The 22977-nt window shown below is 44.4% G+C and overlaps 1 protein-coding gene across 2 annotated transcripts in view; it reads left to right on the top strand.

Moving 5' to 3' along the window:
• Positions 1 to 22977, top strand: part of MERTK (MER proto-oncogene, tyrosine kinase) — a 132334-nt gene that overhangs the window by 91924 nt on the left and 17433 nt on the right. For both annotated transcript variants that reach the window (XM_037994306.2, XM_037994305.2), the window contains exons 10-15: positions 2471 to 2624; positions 7286 to 7371; positions 9493 to 9588; positions 10304 to 10384; positions 15889 to 15981; positions 17697 to 17815. In XM_037994306.2, the coding sequence (XP_037850234.2) occupies positions 2471 to 2624; positions 7286 to 7371; positions 9493 to 9588; positions 10304 to 10384; positions 15889 to 15981; positions 17697 to 17815 (629 nt within the window). The remainder of the gene's footprint in view (positions 1 to 2470; positions 2625 to 7285; positions 7372 to 9492; positions 9589 to 10303; positions 10385 to 15888; positions 15982 to 17696; positions 17816 to 22977) is intronic.

Below are 22977 nucleotides of genomic sequence, written 5' to 3'. Positions count from 1 at the left end.
CAGACTGTCCTGGGCGCACTGAGCTAAATGCCCAGCCATGCGTGTTGGCTTTTGCATGTTGCTGGAATGTCCTTTGGCACGGTGGCACCGTGGTACCCCAAGTGAACCAAGTGCTGTGCTCACTCCATAACCCAGGAGCCATTTTGTTTGACTCTCACCTTCCCTAGGTTGTTTAATGTTAAATGACTGTCATAAAGTCCATGCATAGGCATCTAGATCAGTGTGCTTATACATTAAGTTTTTGCCAGAAATGACCTTTGTACCCAATAGCAGACAGAACTTGTGAGCAGATGACTGAGTTCCCACCTGTCTCTTACCAGGGACCCTCAAACTTGCTCTCCCTTTTGGTGCTGAAATGGAACCATATTACGTTCCTGCAGCCCACAGGCACAGTTCCTGGGAAACACTAGTAACTGGTGTTGGGGAGGCAAGATGTGTCTACCTGGTAGAAATTCAAAGACGGTGAGATTCTGCCTGGACATGGTGACTCACACCTGTAATTCCAACACTTTGGGAGGCCAAGGCAGGCAGATCACTTGAACTCAGGAGTTCAAGACCAGCCTAGCCAACATGGTGAAACCCCATCTCTATCAAAAACAACAACAACAACAAAAATTAGCAGGGTGTGGTGGCATGCGCCTGTGGTCCCAGCTACTTGGGAGGATTGCTTGAGCCCCGCAGGTGGAGGTTGCAGTGAGCCAAGATCACGCCATTGTATTTCTGCCTGGGTGACAGAGTGAGACCCCATCTCCGAAACGAAACAAAACAAAACAAGAACAAAGACAATGAAATTCTGATTCTAAAGGGACAGCTTTAAAAAATCAGAGTTTAGGCTGGGCGCGGTGGCTCATGCCTATAATCCCAGCACTTTGGGAGGCTGCGGCGGGCGGATCTCTTGAGGTCAGGAGTCCCAGACCAACCTGGCCAACATGGTGAAGCCATGTTGGCTATGCAGGCATTCCTTACCTTGCATGGCTCCAGTATGCACAAATTTCAATTACCACAGTTAAATAACAGCCATGCCCCAACAATATAGTTCAAATTTTAGTCACCATTCTATATTGACTATAATGGCAGAAAGCATAAACTCGGGCGGCTGGCTCTTCAGGCCACCAATCACTGTAGAAATAACAGATGCACATCACTCTCAGGACCAATGGCGTCATTTCTTTCAAAGTCTGTTGTGATTGGTCACTGCGCCTCTGTCATTCTTTTTGGGCTCACCTAGCGGAGACATGTGGCGGTGTTGCCTCCTTGTCTCCCAGGGACAAACCCACATGCCATTTTACAGAAATGGGTAATCGAAAGAAGGAGTTGGTGAACACAGGTAAAAAAGCACAGCAAAGAAATGCAAAGTGATAGTGTTCAACGTAAAATTTGAATTGAATGTTAAGACTATGGGAAGTTGTTACTGCCCCCGCTGATAAACATTAGATGTGAACCAGCGGTCCTTAGTGAAGGTGAACTTATGCACATACATGAAGAAGTTGTGACAAAAATGTTGAAAATGTCCCAGAGAAAGCGAACCCGTCAAAAAACAACATTGAAGGAATACTGAGAGATATTTTACAACCTTGAAAGAATAAAAGATAAAGTATTAGCCGCGGGTCCAAACTTAGGAATGTGACAGTTCTCCTAAACAGAGAAACTATGTTTTCTCTGTATCATAAGTTACATGACTAGAAGGCAAACTATTCAACCTACTCTCGATCGTTTTTTTTTTTTTTTTTTTTTTTTTTTTTTTTTTTTTTTGAGACGGAGTCTGGTTCTGTGGCCCGGGCTGGAGTGCAGTGGCCGGATCTCAGCTCACTGCAAGCCCCGCCTCCCAAGTTCACGCCATTCTCCTGCCTCAGCCTCTCGAGTAGCTGGGACTACAGGTGCCCGCCACCTCGCCCGGCTAATTTTTTTTGTGTTTTAGTAGAGACGGGGTTTCACCATGTTAGCCAGGATGGTCTCGATCTCCTGACCTCGTGATCCGCCCGTCTCGGCCTCCCAAAGTAGTGGGATTACAGGCTTGAGCCACAGCGCCCGGCCTCTCAATCGTTTTTTACAAAGAAATGACACTTTAATTTTTCATGTTTCTCACATTTTTAAACTACAGTGCAAGTAAATATTAGTTGTAATTTTTTAATTTTTCTTGTACATGTATAACTGATGTGAGTTTTCTCATTGATTTTTAAATTACTATTTTTAATTAACAATTGAAAAATTATATATACCTCTGGAGTACAACGTGACATTTTGATCTATATATACTTGTTGTGGAATGAGTAAATCAAGCTAGTTTCCCATCAGTTATTAAGATCTCTTTGCATGGTGTCAGCTTACACAAAGTGAGGCCAGCCGGTATTTGTAGATTACAAAAGATTTAACTGAGTTCTGAAAGCTTTGACTATTTGTTCTTCCCTGTTACAAGCCAATGTTTCTCATATATTTCAAACCCATGATTAGTCTATTGGTATTTTACCAGGTTGGGTAGATCATGCCCCCTCTTCAACTCCAGCACCTGGCAACGCAGATCCTGTGCTCATCATCTTTGGCTGCTTTTGTGGATTTATTTTGATTGGGTTGGTTTTATACATCTCCTTGGCCGTCAGAAAAAGAGTTCAGGAGACAAAGTTTGGGTAAGTCTCCCAGCTAAAAATGTTTGCTCACTGCTATTGACCAGGTTGTTATACCAAGTGATTATGCCTTTCCTGTTGGGCCAGCTGCTCACATTGCTCCCAGATGGCTGCCCTGCCTTATGCATACCCTGGGCTCAGGCAGCTTCCTGACTTAGGCCATGGCTTACAGAAGCAGCTGCCAGCAAAAGCCAGCCCTGAAAAGGGTTCCTTTACAGAGAAGAGTATCAGTAGGCCTTTGCTACTCAAACTGGGTTGCTGTTCAGTGAGGACTTTTATTAGAAGCCTTAAAAATAGGCCGAGGGCGGTGGCTCACACCTGTAATCCCAGCACTTTGGGAGGTCAAGGCGGGCAGATCACTTGAGGTCAGGAGTTTGAGACCAGCCTGGCCAACAGGGCAAAATGTCATCTCTACAGAAAATGCAAAAATTGGCTGGGCATGATGGCACATGCCTGTAATCCCAGCTACTTGAGAGGCTGAGGCACAGGAATCGCTTGAACGCAGAAGGGTTGTTGGCAGGTTGGAGTGGGACAGATTGAGTGAGGAGTGTATGGCTATACTTTGGAGGGGGCTGAACCTCCCTCTTTCATTGCTCCACCTTCAGAATACTACTAGAACATCCCACTCGCTCTAAGACTTGCCATAGGCGTGGGAAGGGCTTAAGATTGGCAGCCAGGCTGCCCTTTATTTGTGTTCATCCCAGTCTTAGGGGTCAGTTACTTTAGTCTTTACAAGCCTATTCTTACATTTGTTATATCTTAGTATGTGAATTCTAAGAATGACTATTTTAAAGAAGTGGACAAAATCTGATCTAAATCTTGAACATATAATTGACTAAAATACATCCCAGGATGGATCTTGGTGTGACATGTGGGCTCATCATAAAACAAGTACAGAGAACCTCTGCAGAAGCTGCAAGAGTAGCTCATTAATATGTATTAAAGGCCGGGCGCGGTGGCTCATGCCTGTAATCCCAGCACTTTGGGAGGCCAAGGCGGGCGGATCACGAGGTCAGGAGTTCGAGACCATCCTGGCTAACATGGTGAAACCCTGTCTCTACTAAAAATACAAAAAAATTAGCTGGGTGTGGTGGCGGGCCCCTGTAGTCCCAGCTACTTGGGAGGCTGAGGCAGGAGAATGGCGTGAACCCAGGAGGCGGAGCTTGCGGTGAGCAGAGATCATGCCACTGCACTCCAGCCTGGGCAACAGAGTGAGACTCCGTCTCAAAAAAAAAAAAAAAATATATATATATATATATATATGTATTAAAGGCCTGCTAGGCACTGGGCACTACAGTAGCCTGGAATACAGTGGTGAACAAAATCCTGCCCTCATGGGGTTCACAGTTCATGGGGAGTCAGGCAGTAGTCAAGCAGTCACAGAATAGATTAACAATGGCAACTGTAATAAATTCTATGTAAAGGGGTAAGAATGTGTCAGAAAAATCTGGCTGCGTGAAGAAAGTCAGGGAAGGCCTTCGTACAGAAGTGGCTGACACCAGAGCTAAGATCTGAAGAAAGAGCAGGTATTCATTAGACGAGAGAGAAGAAGAGCATTCCAGCCAGAAAGAGCAGCACATGCCACATTACCAAAAAGTGGGGCTGCTGAGTACAGCAAATATATTAACAAGATTACAATACTATTTCAAATATTTAAAAATAAAACTATTTCCAGGAACCCTTAAGCTCAGCAGAAGCTTAAAACAAAGACTTGTAACAGGTTATTTTTATCTATGCCAAAGTCAGTTCCCATGGATCCTTACTACAAGACCTATTCATTTGTTCCTTTTGTAAAACCACTTTCCAGCTCATTTTTAAATGAAAATACTTTTATTTTTACTTATAAAAATAACATTTTATATATATATATATATTTTTTTTTTTTTTTTTTTGAGGCGGAGTCTCGCTCTGTCGCCCAGGCTGGAGTGCAGTGGCTGGATCTCAGCTCACTGCAAGCTCCGCCTCCTGGGTTTACGCCATTCTCCTGCCTCAGCCTCCCAAGTAGCTGGGACTACAGGCGCCCGCCACCTCGCCCGGCTAGTTTTTTGTATGTTTTAGTAGAGACGGGGTTTCACCGTGTTAGCCAGGATGGTCTTGATCTCCTGACCTCGTGATCCGCCCATCTCGGCCTCCCAAAGTGCTGGGATTACAGGCTTGAGCCACCGCGCCCGGCATCTGGTTTTTTTAAAAAAACCAGATTACATAGAATAGTCAAAAGGAGAAAGTGAGACCCATCTCAGGCCCATAATTGGTCTTGGTTGCTATTTTGGCGTACATCTTTCCAAGTGCTTTGCTTTTTGTACATCAGTATTTTTTTAAATTGTGTATCTCTTTAAAATAACCTATGTACCTAAGATAAATTGAGATTAAATCTGTAATCTGTACTTTCTAATTCATAATACTTTCCCACCAATTAGTCTAAAACAGTGACTAAATGGATTATTAAAATAGGCTTCAGTTTTTATTTTTAAAATTAATTCATTTTTTTGAGACAGGATCTTGCTCTGTCGTCCGGGCTGGAGTGCAGTGGTGCAGTCATGGCTCACTGCAGCCTCATCCTCCAGAACCCAAGTGATTCTCCCATCTCAGCTTCCCGATTAGCTGGGACTGCAGTCACATACTACCATTTCTGGCTAATTTTCTTACTTTTTGTAGAGATGAGGCATCTCACTTTGTTGCCCAGGCTGGTCTTGAACTCCTGGGCTCAAGTGATCCTCCTGCCTCAGCCTCCCAAAGTGCTGGGATTGCAGGCATGAATCACCACGCCCAGCCTTATTTTTTAGAACAGTTTTAATTTTACAGAAACATTGAGAAGATAATACAGTGACTTCTCATATGCTCCATACCTAGTTTCCTCTATTATTAACAGCTTACATTGTTAGTGTCATGCGTGTCCGTGTGAAGAGACCATCAACAGGCTTTGTGTGAGCAATAAAGCTTTTTTTTTTGCGGGGGGGGGGGACAGGGTCTTGCTCTATCACCCAGGCTGGAGTGCTGTGGCACTATCTCGGCTCACTGCAAGCTCCGCCTCCCAGGTACACGCCATTCCCCTGCCTCAGCCTCCCGAGTACCTGGGACTACAGGCGCTTGCCATCACACCCGGCTAATTTTTTGTATTTTTAGTAGAGATGGGGTTTCACCATGTTAACCAGGATGGTCTCGATCTCCTGACCTCGTGATCCGCCCGCCTTGGCCTCCCAAAGTGCTGGGATTACAGGCGTGAGCCACCGCGCCCGGCCACAATAAAGCTTTTTAATCACCTGGGTGCAGGCGGGCTGAGTCCGAAAAAGGAGTCAGCAAAGGGTGGTGGAATTATTGTTAGTTCTTATAGGTTTGGGATAGGTGGTGGAGTTAGGACCAATTTTTTGCGGGCAGGGGGTGGATCTTGCAGAGTACATTCTCAAGAGTGGGGAGAATATTACAAAGTACCTTCTCAAGGGTGGAGAGGATGTATCGTACAAACTACATTCACAAGGACGGGGGGAATATCACAAAGTGCCTTATTGCAAGGGCGGGGAGGGGGTATTGTCACAAAGTCAATTGATCAATTAGGGTGGAGCAGGAACAAATCACAATGGTGGAATGTCATCAGTTAAGGCAGGAACTGACTATTTTCACTTCTTTTGTGGATCTTCGGTTGCTTCAGGCCATCTGGATGTATACATGCAGGTCACAGGGGAAATGATGGCTTAGCTTGGGCTCAGGGTCCTGACAATTCGTACAATACATTTGTTACAGTTAATGAGCCAATATTGATGCATTGTCATTAGCTAACATTTCTACTTTGAGATTTCCTTAATTTTCACCTAATGTCCCTTTTCTGTTCTGGGATCCCATCCAGGACGCCACATTTTACAGTCAGTCGTCACATCTCCTTAGGCTCCTCTTGGCTGTGGCCGTTTCTTAGACCTTTCTTATCTTTGATGATCTTGCCAGTTTTCAGAAGTGTTAGTTGGGGGTTTTGTAGGATGCCCCTCTGTTGCAATTTGTTGAATGTTTTGCTGATAATGAGCAGGGGTTATGGGTGATTGAGAGGAAGAGCCACAGAATTAAAGTGCCATTGTCATCACTTCTTATCAAGGGTGCGTATTAACATGATTTTTCACTGCTAATGTTGACATGGATCACCTGGTAGAAGTAGTATTTGCTGGGTTTCTCTACCATGAAGTTATTTTTTCTCCCTTTCCCTACTGTTCTTTGGAAGCAAGTCCCTATACAAGCCCATACTCACAGCGTAAGGATTTAACTCCCTCCACCCCTTACCAGCTACGTAAAATATTTGGAATTCTTCACCACAGGATATTGGTGTGTTTTCTTCCATTCATTCATTCAATCACATTTTCATAAGTATGGACTCATTAATATTCGTTTTATACTCATAGTCTAGTATTACTTTAGTTTCTTGCTCAGATTGTTACAGCTTTGGCCACTGGGAGCTTGTCTGTTATTCTCTGTTCTCATTGGTACCTAGCTAGAGTAGTTTCAATATGGCCAAGTAAGTCTAAAATAAATCAAAGGAAAGAAACACATTTCTTCTAGGGGGAAAGTTTTTGTTGTAGAAGAGCCCGTTGAAAAGGGGAAGCTCTGTAGCATCCTTGTGGAATCAGCACCTGCCCCAGTAGCCCTGTTTTTATAGTGAAGTATCTTTGTTTTCATTCACCCAGGAATGCATTCACAGAGGAGGATTCTGAATTAGTGGTGAATTATGTAGCAAAGAAGTCCTTCTGTCGGCGAGCCATTGAACTTACCTGTAAGTTGGCTTTCATTTCCCTTCTTGGCAAAAGTTAAAATAGTTGAGAACAAAGAAAGAACAACAGACAGATTTCTAACAAAAGCCAAAAGTGTCGAAGACGAATGGATATTTTTAATGTACAAAATGTCTTTAAAAGCCACAAGTAGATAGATACTGCTATGCACAGCTCTGCGGGCTAATTTACTGGAATCAGGAGCTTAACCTGGGGTTAAAAGGACTCCTAATGTCATGAAATGTGGCAGAAAAGAGGAACCTTCTGGGGTGACAGAAGATGGGTAGAGGTCAGGGATTTAAAGAAAACTTATAACTAGCGGACATAATCTCGAGCCTCATTTCCTATTCTCCTGGCAACCAACTCTGAGGATGATTTGCCAACATGCTTTATAGTAATTATGGTTTGAGCTTTGCTGAATCAGAGAGTGGGGGCTTCTGGTTTACACAGTGGAACTAAACAGATACTAGTGTTCCTGAATAATTTCAGAAAAAGTAGAGAAAGAACATGCAAATATTAACAAATTCATGCTTCTGGATGTTTGCCCCCAGTAAAGAAAATCTATGAAAATGACGGAATACAGATTGCTATGAAATAGAAACTTGTTTGGTGTAGAATATTATTAGTTGCTTTACGTTTCTAGTCTGTAAGTTCTGACTTTTAGATATCCTCAAATTTTTGTTAATTTAAAATTTTAAAATGTGTCATTTAGACCACTTTCTTTCCTTTATTGGAGAACCACTGGATAAAGTTTTTCTCGGAGAACTAATGTGGCCTAATTATCCACATTTTTGTTGTTGTTGTTGTTCTTTCAAGAGCTTGTTGATGCCTTAACTATGGTCCAGACTGAATCATTTGCCAGGAGTTGTTGAACTGGTCTCCTTCTGGTTAATTTTTCTTGTTGCCAACACAACACATCTATTATATACCTTACTATATTACATATTTTATTATAGAAAATCTTATTCTCCAATTCCTCAAAGTGCTCATTTTAGCCCTAGCTATGCTGTTATAATGAGGTTTCATATACAGTGTGTAAAATAAGAGCTTGTTCTCTAGATGTTTTCTGTGGTTTGTGAGACTCCATCCATGGCATGGGAGGGTAGGGGAAGTGTGGTTCTTTTGTATACTGTAGTTAAGGGTATAATATTAATAGTAAAGAATTCACTGGAAAGTACCTATTGACTTATCTTCCTTACCCCTTTAAGTCAAAGGCAAACCACCCCTACATGAATCTGATTGCCGGCTGCTGCTACCACACTACAGAAAGAGAAATACGGTTCTAATTTTTGTAATTCTTCAGAATTAACCTTGCCCTGCAGGATTCATTATACTTAGTTTAATCATAATAAAGTATGAAGTTTCATTACTGGCAATTTGGGGAGAGAAATAATAGATACAAAATGAGAAAAGGGGCTGGCCGTGGTGGCTCACACCCGTAATCCCAGCACTTTGGGAGGGCGAGGTGGGCAGATTACTTGAGGTCAGAAGTTCGAGACCAGCCTGGCCCACATTATGAAACCTGTCTCTACTAAAAATACATAAATTAGCTGGATGTGGTGGTGCACGCCTGCAGTCCCAGCTACTTGGGAGGCTGAGGCACAAGAATCGCTTGAACCTAGGAGTCAGAGGTTGCAGTGAGCCAAGACTGTGCCATTGCACTCCAGCCTGGGCAACAGAGCTAGACTCTGGCTCAATAAATAAATAAATAAGGAATATTTATTTTATTTTATTATTATTTTTTTTGAGACGGAGTCTCGCTCTGTCGCCCAGGCTGGAGTACAGTGGCCGGATCTCGGCTCACTGCAAGCTCCGCCTCCTGGGTTTACGCCATTCTCCCGCCTCAGCCTCCCGAGTAGCTGGGACTACAGGCGCCCGCCACCTCACCCGGCTAGTTTTTTTGTATTTATTAGTAGAGACGGGGTTTCACCATGTTAGCCACGATGGTCTCGATCTCCTGACCTCGTGATCCGCCCGTCTTGGCCTCCCAAAGTGCTGGGATTACAGGATTGAGCCACCGCGCCCGGCAGGAATGTTTATTATACAGGACTTTATTTCATTTTAATTATCAAGTGAAAGAAAGCATGCTGACAATTTTTATACATACTAAGTTACTCCTTTTTCAGTACATAGCTTGGGAGTCAGCGAGGAACTACAAAATAAACTAGAAGATGTTGTGATTGACAGGAATCTTCTAATTCTTGGAAAAATTCTGGGCGAAGGTAAGCAGTTTAAAGTAATTCTAATAAAATGGTGGGACAAGAAGGTAAGCAGTTTAGAATAGTTCGGTAACATGTATTTATGAAATAAAATACCATCTTAGGACTCTGAGTTATACTATGGATAGTTATATTTTATTATTTAAAATGATAGACTATTGATTTTTGAAACTCAGATCTGGCAAATGAAAAGATTCTCTTCAATACCTAGCACATACAGGTCCTTGAAAAATATTAATTTTCATTCTTCATTGAAAAGCATGTAATTCATTGTAGTTTCCTACATACTTTAAGATTATTCCTCTAGTTCTTAAGTTTATTGTTCTTGGCATCTTTCTAATTAGGAACAAAAATGAAAATACATATTTAACTTGTTAAGTTGTTCTTAGGATGAATGATAATGGTATTCAGAGTTTGTGCTTTAGAAACTTCAACTGTATTTTTCATGTTCTCTTCTAAGTATCTTGGATCGGTTATAATGCTTAATAAAGTGATGAGCAAAGGTAGGCCCAAGCTACCCAAGCTCGTGACAAGCAGGAGACTAGAGTGCGGCGCATCGCCCTGGTTTGCGATGCGGGTGGCCTGGGCCGGCTCTGCCTGGCTACCCGTGGGTGAGATGCTCTCATACCACGTGAAGCCAGCAGCCCTGGCACTGTAGCATTTCTGTGGTCAGGGGAGAATTTGCACAGTGTCCATACAGCGTTCTTTCACTTCACAGGAGAGTTTGGGTCTGTAATGGAAGGAAATCTTAAGCAGGAAGATGGGACCTCTCAGAAAGTAGCAGTGAAGACCATGAAGTGTGAGTTATCAATGATGAATCCCATTCTTCTGGGGTGGGCAGTTGCTTCAGTATTGGGTGCTCCATGAGGCCATATGTCACAATCTCAGTTGCCAGTGGGTCAGAAGGCAATGAGTAACACTGGTCACCAAGGGGGAATTACTATAATGAGCTCTTCATGCATGCATTACATATTCTTTTATGGGTTTTTTTTCTTTCTTTTTTTTTTTTTTTTTTTTTTGAGACAGAGTCTTGCTTTGTCACCCAGGCTGGAGTGCAGTGGTGCAATCTCAGCTCACTGCAAGCTCTGCCTTCCGGGTTCACGCCATTCTCCTGCCTCAGCCTCCCAAGTAGCTGGGACTACAAGCGCCTGCCACCACGTCCGGCTAATTTTTGTATTTTTAGTAGAGACGGGGTTTCACTGTGTTAACCAGGATGGTCTCGATCTCCTGACCTTGTGATCCGCCCACCTCAGCCTCCCAAAGTGCTGGATTACAGACATGAGCCACCGTGCCCGGCCTACATATTCTTTATACTCAAGGCAATAACATTTTTTTAAGTTTTACTAACTCCTGCATGCCTATGCATACATACTCTCTGTCTTGCTCTCTCTCTTTCTCTCACTGTCTCTCTCTCTCACTCTCTCTCATCTAGTAGAGCTAACAACTCCAAAGGAGAGCATGAATTGCTGAGGCAGTGGTGATCTGATGGCAACATCTGACCCCAGGGGTTGTTCTGGCCGACCTGTCTAGTGTGGTGGGGCCACTTCCTCATTTGAGGATGATTGCATGGCCCTGAGGAAGCTGTGGGCTGCCTGGAAAGTAAGTTCCCCAGAAAGAGGAGAAATACTTGGTCAAGGCATATGAAGAGTTGCTATCATAAGCTAGAACTTCCAAGCAAGATGGGAAGAGAGCCAGCAGTGGGGCAGGGAGGGTCTTGTAAATCATAGCCAAGAACCTGCTTTATCCTGCAAGGAGTAGAGCGCTATTAAGAGTCGTAACCAGCTGGGCGGGGTGGCCTGTAATCCCAGCACTTTGGGAGGCTGAGGCGGGTGGATCACAAGGTCAGGAGTTTGAGACGAGCCTGATCAACATGGCGAAACCCTGTCTCCACTAAAAATACAAAAATTAGCTGGGCATGGTGGCACGCACCTGTAATCCCAGATGGCTGAGGCAGGAGAATCACTTGAACTCAGGAGGCAGAGGTTGCAGTGAACCTAGATCACGCCACTGTACTCCAGCCTGGGTGACAGAGTGAGACTCAAGTCTCAAACAAAAAAGTGTCTTAACCAAGTAAGAACAGAGCAGGTTACATTCCAGAAAGTTCACTTTGATGTCGATGTGGAGGAGAACAAATTACAGTGTTGACAAAAATAGTGCTAGATGCACGTATGTTTATTGCAGCACTATTCACAATAGCAAAGACTTGGCATCAACCCAAATGTCCATCAGTAACAGACTGGATTAAGAAAATGTGGCGCATATACACCATGGAATACTATGCAGCCATAAAAAAGGATGAGTTTGTGTCCTTTGTAGAGACATGGATGCAGCTGGAAACCATCATTCTGAGCAAACTATCGCAAGAACAGAAAACCAAATACCGCATGTTTTCACTCATAGGTGGGAATTGAACAATGAGATCACTTGGACACAGGAAGGGGAACATCACACACCGGGGCCTATTGCGGGGAGGGGGGAGGGGGGAGGGATAGCATTAGGAGATATACCTAATGTAAATGACGAGTTAATGGGTGCAGCACACCAACATGGCACATGTATACATATGTAACAAACCTGCACGTTGTGCACATGTACCCTAGAACTTAAAGTATAATAATAAAAAAATAAATAAAAAAAATAGTGCTAGATGCCAGTTAGGACACTCTAAAATCTATACAGTCTAGGCCCTCTCAAATCCTTTTTTTTTTTTTTAAATTGAGATGGAGTCTCACGGTGTCACACAGGCTGGCGTGCAGTGGCGCCATCTTGGCTTACTGCAACCTCCACCTCCCGGGTTCAAGTGATTCTCCCACCTCAGTCTCCTGAGTAGCTGGGATTACAGGTACCCACCAACACACCTGGCTAAATTTTTGAATTTTTAGTAAACATGGGGTTTCTCCATGTTGGCCCGGCTGGTCTCGAACTCCTGACCTCAAATAATCCACCTGCCTCAGCCCCCCAAAGTTCTGGGATAACAGGCGTAAGCCACCACACCCGTCCCAAAATCTATATAGGTAAGGAAACTATAGTAACTTGCTGATTTGTCTAATTGAAATAGCTAGAAAGGGGGCAGGTTGTGCTGGGCTTCTTCATTACCGTAAGATGACCAGATTTCACTGGCAGAGCAACGTAGCATTTCCTCTCCTTGTCCTTCTCCCAGAAAGGACACAGAGCTGTCTAAGTTTGATTCTATGGGTGTCTGGCTGGTCATGGCCTATCACTGGGGAACTTAGAAAATAGACCGTGGTCATACGGCATTTCACCCACAGTCTTCATCACGAATCATGGATGGAGATTGTTTGGTGCTCAGTTTGTCAATATTCTTGGTGTTGCTTCCTTATTAACCCCTTGTACCTATTCAATACTATTTTTGATCAGGGAATAAAGTAAAGTTGGATTCTTCCTAAAATTTAAATCCACTGGTTACTGGACATTAAAGCATAAGTTAGATTATAAGCATGTTCCGAGACTTAAATGAAAAGGCTGAAGTTTATTTTTTTTTTTTCTTTTTGAGACAGAGTATTGCTCTGTCGCCTAGGCTGGAGTGCAGTGGCATGATCTCGGCTCACTGCAACTTCTGCCTCTGGGTTCGAGTAATTCTCCCGCCTCGGCCTCCCAGGTAGCTGGGATTACAGGCATGTACCACCATGTCTGGTTAATTTTTGTATTTTTTGTAGACATGGGATTTCACCATGTTGGCCAGGCTGGTCTTGAACTCTTGGCCTCAAGTAATCCGCCCACTTTGGCCTCCCAAAGTGCTGGGATTACAGATGTGAGCCACCACACCTGGCCTGGAGGCTGAAGCTTAATTCAGTTATGAAAAGGAACCACAATAACCAACAAGCCACATGAACTGATGCTTTTTGCTTTTTAAGTAGACCGTAATGGCTAATATTTATGCAATACTCACTGTTAGCCAAAGGACATTGCAGTTATTCCCGCATTTCATCAGGACAACAAGAAGAGAAAATGAACATAACTGAAAGAGAGGTTCAGGAACTAGCCCCCAGAAACTAAAGCACCCTGAAGTCAGAATACTAACTGGAGCTGAACCAAGCACTGAGCCATATTCTGCACCATTCCTGCTCTTCCGTGATTTTATTTGAGCCTCACAGTGTGTCTGTGGGGAATCCTTCCATAATCCCTATTTAGGGATATAGGCACGCATATTAGGAGGCCTGGTGGGAGGAGCTGGGCCTGGAACCCCCTTTTTCTCTGGCTTGGCTCTGCAGTTATTTAATTTCATTAGGGTATCTTGCATAGGGATTACACCCCTGCTAATTGTCAAAGATTGAGAGAATAATCTCTAGCTTCAAAATCCCCAGGCTCAGCTACATTTACTTGCAGGTTGAATCCCCCAGGGAAGAGTCTGCAGGCAGAGCCCTGCGCCTCTAGTCCCCTACCTGGCTGTTTGTGGCAAAAGGAATAGGTGAGGGCAAGTTTTTGCAGATGTATAGATTTTTTTTTTAATTAAAAAAATTTTTGAATTTTTCTAAATTTGCTTCAGTAGAAAGAATAATAATATATATTAAACCCATAGGATGGTACAGACACTGCATTAGATGCCCTCGTGCATGATTTTAATCAGTAGTTATACACTGTTAATGCAAATTCCCGAAGGCAAACCTGACTTTTTGTTTTATTTATTTGTTTTTAATTGGGGCAACATATACATAATGTAAAATTTACCATCTTAACCATTTTAAGTATACAGTGCAGTGGTATTAAGAGCCATATTCATAATGTTATACAACCATCACTACCATCCATCTCTAAAACTTTTCTTTCTTTTTTTTATGTTGAGACAGAGTCTCGCTCTGTCGCCCAGGCTGGAGTGCAGTGGTGCTATCTCAGCTCACTGCAAGCTCTGCCTCCTGGGTTCATGCCGTTCTCCTGCCTCAGCCTCCCAAGTAGCTGGGATTACAGGCACCCACCACCACGCCCGGCTAATTTTTTGTATTTTTAGTAGAGACGGGGTTTCACCCTGTTAGCCAGGATGGTCTCGATCTCCTGACCTCGTGATCCACCCGCCTTGGCCTCCCAAAGTGCTGAGATTACAGGCGTGATCCACTGCGCCCAGCCCCAAAACTTTTCATCTTGCAAAACTGAAACTCTACACCTACTGAACAATGACTCCCCAGTACCCTCTCTCCCCAGCCCTAGCAAGCGCTATTCTATTTTCTGTCTCTGATTTTGACTCTCTAGGTACTTCATACAATGTTCATCCTTTTGTGACTGGCTTATTTCACTTAGCGTAATACGGAATTTCAAATGTCTCTCTTAAGCCAATTTAATTTAAAAAACGTGGTGTGAAAATGCATCCGGCTTATAAGGTGTGGTTGAGCAACCAGACTTGCAGGACACACACCAACAGAAAGGGAGAGGTGTGGGTTCTTTCTTTTTTAAAAAAACAGGCTGGGCACGGTGGCTCATGCCTGTAATCCCAGCACTTTGGGAGGCTGAGGTGGGCAGATCACGAGGTCAGGAACTCGAGACCATCTTGGCTAACACGGTGAAACCCCGTCTCTACTAAAAAATACAAAAAAAAAAAAAAAAAAATTTGCCAGGTGTGGTGGCGGGCGCCTGTAGTCCCAGCTACTTGGGAGGCTGAGGTAGGAGAATGATGTGAACCCGGGAGGTGGAGCCGAGATCCTGCCACTGCACTCCAGCCTGGGGGACAGAGCAAGACTCTGTCTCAAAAAAGAAAAAAAAAAAAAAAAAGCAAATATAATTGCAACAGATCAGTTAGAATTGTTCTTGGTTTTGGGTTTTTTGGGGTTTTTTTGGAATTTTTTTTCTTTACCATTAGACTTTAACTTTTTAGAGCAGTTTCAGGTTTGCAGAAAAGTTGGGCAGAAAGTACAGAGAATGCCCATAGGTCCCCTCCTGACACACACAATCTCTCCTATTATTAATGTCTTTTATTACTGAGCTGCATTTTTTGCAATTGATGAACCCATACTGATACATTATTATTAACCAGAGTCCATATTTTACATTGGGGTTCACTCTTGGTGTTGTACAACTCTGTGGGTTTTGATAAATGTGTGGTGTCATGCATCCACCACCACAGTATCTTACAGAATTATTTCTTGGCCGTAAAAGTCCCCTGTGCTTTGCCTGCTTGCCCCCGTCTTCTCTTCCCTACCCCTACTAGCCCCTGACAACCACCCATCTGTTTCCTGTCTCTCTAGTTTCATCTCTTCCTGGCCTGGATTTTAGAGAACAGAATTGCTGTTGCCCACCCCCTCCCCTTAATTGAGTGAATTATCCATACTTAACCTTTTCTTTTTTCTCCTTTAGTGGACAACTTTTCACAGCGGGAGATCGAGGAGTTTCTCAGTGAGGCAGCGTGCATGAAAGACTTCAGCCACCCAAATGTCATTCGACTTCTAGGTACTTCTGAGAAATGTGGGAGTGGGTGGCCCAGGGGCTCTGCTGATCTGCTCTGTGCCAAAGGGAAAGATCTCTGGTGTAGATACGTTTACACTTTGTATAACCCCAACATAACCTATAACATTGAGGTTTCCACCCAGACTTCTCTTCACAATGATGTTTTCTGAGGCTGATAGTCATCATGAGCTTGCATTTTCTGGACACTGATGGGCTCAGGAATGATTTGAGTTTTCTACAGAATTCTGGAGAGTATGAATTAAATCATCCTCGGTTACTCAAAGGCAAGACACAAAGGTGGCCATGTTATCATTTTTATGAATTTAAGGTTATACATGAGTTAGACAGCAGTGGGATAAAGCTGAAAAAGTAGACAAATTCCACAGGTTATCTTTGAGAAATAATTTATTAACCTATTTGAAAGTACTGATTTCCGGCCAGGCGCGGTGGCTCACGCCTGTAATCCCAGCACTTTTGGAGGCCGAGGCAGGTGGATCACATGAGGTCCGGACTTCCAGACCAGCCTGGCCAACATGGTGAAACTCTGTCCCTGCTAAAAATACAAAAAAAATTAGCCAAGCATGGTGGCAGGTGCCTGTAATCCCAGCTACTCAGGAGGCTGAGGCAGGAGAATCGCTGGAACCCAGGAGGTGGAGGTTGCAGTGAGCCGAGATCGCACCATTGCACTGCAGCCTGGGGAACAAGAGGGACACTTTGTCTTAAAAAAAAAAAAAAAGAAAGAAAGTACTGATTTCTTAAGATTATGGTACATTGATGATTTCATGGAATATGATTTAGCAGTTCCATAGAATGTGATTTAATGTAATTTGGCTTTGCAGCTCCGTTACCCAAAAATTACAAAAGAGGAGATTAAGTATGGAATGGATGCTGTGTAAGTGACTCTGTCCCAAGAGAGAAGAGTAACCTGGAAATAATTGAATTTTCTGCTAGCCTTGGTTTTTTGTTTTTGTTTTGCCATCCTGTGACTGGATACACGCTAAATTCTTTTGAGATCTTTCAAAGTTTTATATGATTGACACTGCAGAGAGATGTGAAAATCAATGTTTGTATACAGTATTATGTCAAATACACTACTGTTATTCATTCACTGCTATTGGCTTTAGCCGACTATGGGAACAATCTCACTTTGTGATCACACCACAGAGGGCAGGAGCTTTGCAAGCCTGGGATCGGGTGACAGCCTCTGGCTCTCAGATTCCATGATAAATGATATTGTAGCTTCTCCTCTACAAAACTGTTAAAATTCAGGGATGTGAATTTTACCTACAGCCCTTCAAAGTTACTTTACTAGTTTAAGCATTTGCAGTTTACTAGTTTAAGCATTTGCAGAAAATAAGTAATTTTCACATGATTAAATAGCTATCACATGAAACTAGTTCGCCCTTAAATCTTGTGGGGTCACTACCCCTCAGACTCAGTCTAACAGCAGTTCCTGGGTTTCTAGATGGCTATCGTTGTTACAGTTTGATTTGTGAGAGCCCTCATGCCCTCATTAATCTGAAAGGGGGAGAAAAAAAAAGTAGTGGACCCTGTGTGTGTGTTCCATTTTCTAGAACAGGTGTGAGTGAGGAGCTCTTGGGTTTTTTAAACTGTTAACTTGGTAACACGTGGCTTCAGTTTGGCCAGTGGTCCTGCAGGGCTTTTCTGGTCACAGTAACAAGGGCTCTTTGTAATTGATGCTGTGTTTGTAATTTCAGGTGTATGTATAGAAATGAGCTCTCAAGGCATCCCAAAGCCCATGGTAATTTTACCCTTCATGAAATACGGGGACCTGCATACTTACTTACTTTATTCCCGATTGGAGACAGGACCAAAGGTAATGATCTCTTTGTGTTACCCCTGAACGCTTCTCAGGGCTTATGTGACTTAGTCAGGACAACCAAATCGTCTAACCTTGAAAGTGAAGCCAGGAAGGAGAGGACGCTGATCTTTGTTCAGTGCTCCCTGTGTGTCCAGGGGTTGAAATGTGGGGTCTATCCTCACAGCAGGCCTGCTCCAGGTATTATTATCCTGCTTTATGGTGAGGTAAGTGGCTGTGTGCACAGTCTTACGGACAAAGCTTTACCAACTTGAGTTGGGTGGCCCAGGCTCCTGATTCTGCACTTCACACCCCTCATGGCCGCATACTCCCCAGAGCTCGCAGACCAAGGGAAGGCCATTGAAGATGGCTCTCCTAAAAGAAATTTTACAGAGCCCATTCTGGATTTCAACCTTTGAAAAAGTGTTGGTGACCCAAGAGGACTGCACAACCGATGTTCTGAAAAACGTTTGTAACATTTTACTTCCTACGTTGACTTGCCCACCGTGAGTACTGTGACGCCCTGGGAATTTTGGATGTAGCTGTAGAGGCAGTTATAGATCATCTAGGAAATTTAGGACCATGGGCACGCCCGCCTTTCTTCAGGGTCAATTTTCAGTATTGACTTTGAGGGTTATAGCATTAAGGAATTATAGCCACTGGGGACGTTGTGTCTTTCATTTCCTAGGCCTCCTTATCTGAAACAAAAACAGTATCCTGTTACGTTTTGTGGACAAACGGTGGACTGCGAGCAGGCAGTGTGAGTGTGTCCTGACTACGTGCCTGGCTAAGCAGGACGCCCTTCCTGCCTTGCATGCACCTTCTCGGTCTGCTGCAAAAGGCAGCAATCCTGCAGCGTTCTGGTTGGGACACATGTGGGAACAGGGTGTGGCTGGCCTCTGTCAACAGTCATTCTCTGACTGCGCAAAAGGGCAAAGGTCACTCCAGATCATCACTGCCCTTAATCACAGCCGTAAGAAACCACAGGTCCTGGGAAGGAACCGTACCACCCAGTCTACACCTTGGCATTCTCAGACACACCCCACCTTTGTCCCTTTAGCTGCCATCAGTATCAGGACCGCTGAGTGCAGTAGGGCGGTTAGAAACAACTGCTTCCTTCACTGCATCAGCAATGGCTGCGGGAAAGAATTCTTGCTGCTCTTACTTGATGGTCTGTTGAGTCCACAGGATGAAAGTGCAAGGAAATTAGTTCTTAGGGACCACGAAAACTCACTCCCACTGGCTCTGCAGACAAAACACAGAGGGGAAAATGTCCCAGGCAGCACCGGTGTGGTGGAGTTCTGCACACTCCAATGTGTCTACAAACCTGGGGTGACAGTGGCCTAGGGTCAGCCAGGTCACTTTTCCAAGTGAAGCGGTGCCATGGGACTCACTCACAAACTCTTAACCAAAGAAGGCTTATTAAGTTCTGCCCAGGTGGCTCACGCCTGTAATCCCAGCACATTGGGAGGCCGAGGGGGGCAGATCACTTGAGGTCAGTTCGAGACCAGCCTGACCAACATGGTGAAACCCCATCTCTAATGAAAAAATACAAAAATTAGCCAGGTGTGGTGGCAGGCACCGGTAATCCCAGCTACTTGGGAGGCTGAAGCGGGAGAATCACTTGAACTAGGAAGGCGGAGGTTGCAGTGAGCCGAGATCGTGCCACTGCACTCCAGCCTGGGTGACAGAGTGAGACTCCATCTGAAAAAAATAAAAAAAGAAGGTTTATGAAGTTCATTAGTTCACTCTGTGAACAAGTGCTGACTCTGAGGTGGGCACTGAGCTCTGAGGACACTGGAGGGAACATGACAGATGTGGGTCCTGCCCCATGGAGCTGACCTGCTGGTGGTGAGTGAGGGGAGAACAGGAGACAGACAATTGGTTATTCACAGTGAGGGAGCTGTGGGCACCAGGAGCACAGGGGCTCAAATGCCCAGTGGGCCAGGCAGAGCCCAGCGGGAGCATAGGGGCAGGAAGTGTGCAAGGTAACCAGACTGGGGGGTGTGGTGTCCGTGCACAGATGCAGAACCTCATGGTGGCAGGACCAGGACTTCTTTGTTTCAGTAACCTGGAGAAGGTTGGCAGATAGATCAGAGATGGTGATTGGAATATGCTGCGGGCTCTGCCGCTTAGGAGGAGGGATTGCCGAAGAGAAATGTGAGTTCCCTTACCCGCCACCCCCCACACCCGGTCATTGAGCATCTTCTTGTCAGTGAAGCCACATTCCTTCTAAAAGATGTTTGGGCCCCGTGTGCTGTCAGAGAAGCTTCTTGTTTTTGGAGTCCGCTCTTTTTGGCTTGTTCCTTATAACATCTCTGGATGCAGGGTGCCTTTCAGTTCCCCGGTGGAGGCTGCGTGGAGTTGCTTTCTAGTTGTCCACTGAGGGTCAACTTGCTCACTCCATTCATCTTCTGTTTATCATGAGTCTGTCCATCCTCAGGATCAGAAGACGTGTTGGGAATTGGTAGGCCAGCATGCTTGCCTCAGCAGTGCCCCTAAGAGGGGCAGCAACCCCTGCCCTGAATCCTTCCAGCACGGAGAAACTAGGGAGAATCTGAACCTCAGACTGAAGTGCGCTGACCTCCAGTAACTTATGAACTTAATAACCACAGGTCACAGGTGACGGATGGAGTTACAGTGAGCCGTGATGACAAGAATGACAACTGAGGGCCTTCCTGGGGGAAGTCGGCTTAGAAAAACACTAGTGCTCATCCCAAGAGACAGGTCAATGTGTAGAAACAGCCCTCTGTTTAAAATTTGGGAAAGCTGAAACAAACAGGCAAAAATGTGAGATGCACTTTAGGGTCAGCGCATGCTGGAACCTGCTTCTCTACTTCCAGCTGACGTTCTTGGTATCTTCTGCCTGTGTGTGATGCAGGGGAGGGGACTTTTGCTTTTTTTCCCCCCTTTTACTCTTTCTCTTCTTCCTAGGGACAGTCTAAGTGACCAGGAGAGGGGCCCCCTTTCTTTTTTCCAGTTCCCGCCGGCCCCACGCCCACACGTACTCCTGTTCTCTTCCATGAGAATGCACTTGTCCTTCACTAGCATGAGTACTAACCGTAGAGACAGGAAGCTGTTAAAAAATCACCGAGATTCTTCCAAAGAGGTGAGGGGCCTAGTCCAACACAGAAAATATTATAGACAGGGCTGAGTGTTTTCCTCCTCTTTTACCCCCAAAAAGAAAGATGGTTGCATTATAGGAAGTCTGTAAGGGATTAAAAAATTACCCACAATTCCCAACACCTTAGTACAATTGTTGGTGATTTCAGACATTCATCTCTCATTGTTCACTCCATGCCTACATTTCTCATGGCCTTCACGTCACTACATACACTCCTGCCCCTGGGATGATAGTGGCTAACCTTTCTCAAGCATGTAGCGTAGGCCAGCCTGTATTTTGTATGCATTAATGCACCAATGGCACAACAACGCTAGCAAGTAGTTACTAGTGGAATCTAAGGTGAGGAAACTGAGGCACAGGGGGCCATGGTGAAAGCAGGATTGGCCCCCAGGCTGCACACTGTGTGCCTTCAATGCTCTTCTGACTGCCCCATTCTGTGTGCACCCCTCCCCAGCAGGGCAGCGCCCAGACAGATCCCTATGAGTGGTGGCACCACATCTTCTTCAGTGGGTTTTGTTTTCATGTTGATGGGTGATTTTACTTACATTTAATTTATGGTGTGTCATATAATTTTGTGTGTTTGTGTGTGTGTGTGTGTGTGTGTGTGTGTGAGAGAGAGAGAGAGAGAGAGAGAGAGAGAGATGGATGGAGTTTCGCTCTTGTTGCCCAGACTGGAGTGCAATGGCACAATCTCAGCTCACCACAACCTCCGCCTCAAGCGATTCTCCTGCGTTAGCCTCTCGAGTAGCTGGGATTACAGGCACGCGCTACCATGCCCAGCAAATTTTGTATTTTTAGTAGAGACAGGTTTCTCCATGTTGGTCAGACTGGTCTCAAAGTCCCCAACCTCAGGTGATCCGCCCGCCTTGGCCTCCCAAAGTGCTGGGATTACAGGCCACCACACCTAGCTGGTCCGTTGTACAATTTTTCTAATATTTTATTGCGGGTCTGGGAATTTCATGTTATTGTACAAGAGTGCATTTTGTAGCAAAAATATTAAAAATACACACGGCTATTTGGTGGCCCAAAATTGCCTGTCTTTATTTGTGAAGCTTAACTCTCCTCCCTGTTTTGGACACCTGTGTAAATATGGTGAGCCTCATATAGGATCTCTTTCTTGAATCTTTATAGAGGAGAAATAGCGGAACAATGTATATTCTTTTAAATTATCATACAGTAAATTGACCTGTTTTCCCTTTTTGTTACATAAGTCTAGGAATTTTAACACTTATATAGTTTAATGTACCCATAATCCTAATCAGGATATGGAACAGTTCTATCACCCAACAAAATTCCCTCCTGCTACTCCTGTATAACACCTTCTACCCCCGTGACTGACCCATGGTAACCACTCATCTTTCTTCTCCCCCAATAGTTTTGTCTATTCAAGAATGTTATATAAATGGAGTCATACGTGTATAACCTTTTTTTTTTTTTTTTTTTTTCTTTTTGAGACAGAGTCTTGCTCTGTCACGCAGGCTGGAGTGCAAGGGCCCAATCTTGGCTCACCGCCACCTCTGCCTCCTGGGTTCAAGCGATTCTCCTGCCTTAGCCTCCTGAGTATCTGGGACTATAGGCACCAGGCCAATTTTTTTTGTATTGTTCTAGAGATGGGGTTTCACCATGTTGGTCAGGCTGGTCTCAAACTCCTGACCTTAAGTGATCCACCCGCCTCAGCCTCCCAAGGTGCTGGGATTACAGGTGTAAGCCACTGCGCCCAGCCAGTTTATAACCTTTTGAGACTGGCTTTCTTCACTCAGCATTATTTCTTTGAAATCCACCCAAGGTGTGTATATCAATAGTTCGTTCCTTCTTCATTGCTGTGTAGTATTCCATTGTATGCTTATACCACAGTTTATCTGTTCACCTGTTTAGAGACATATGGGTTGTTTCTAGGTTTTAGCAATCATGAATGAGACTGCTGTAAAAGTCACATACAGATTTTTGGATGAAGTCTTCATTTTTCTAAAGTAAATGCCCAAGAGTAGGTTGCTGGGTCATATGGTAAGGGCATATTTAACCTTATAAGAAACTGTTTTCCAGAGAAGCCCTTCCA

This window comes from Chlorocebus sabaeus, chromosome 14 (genome assembly GCF_047675955.1).
Source record: "Chlorocebus sabaeus isolate Y175 chromosome 14, mChlSab1.0.hap1, whole genome shotgun sequence".
NCBI lineage: Eukaryota > Metazoa > Chordata > Mammalia > Primates > Cercopithecidae > Chlorocebus > Chlorocebus sabaeus.
This window is presented reverse-complemented; position numbering and strand designations above follow the sequence as displayed.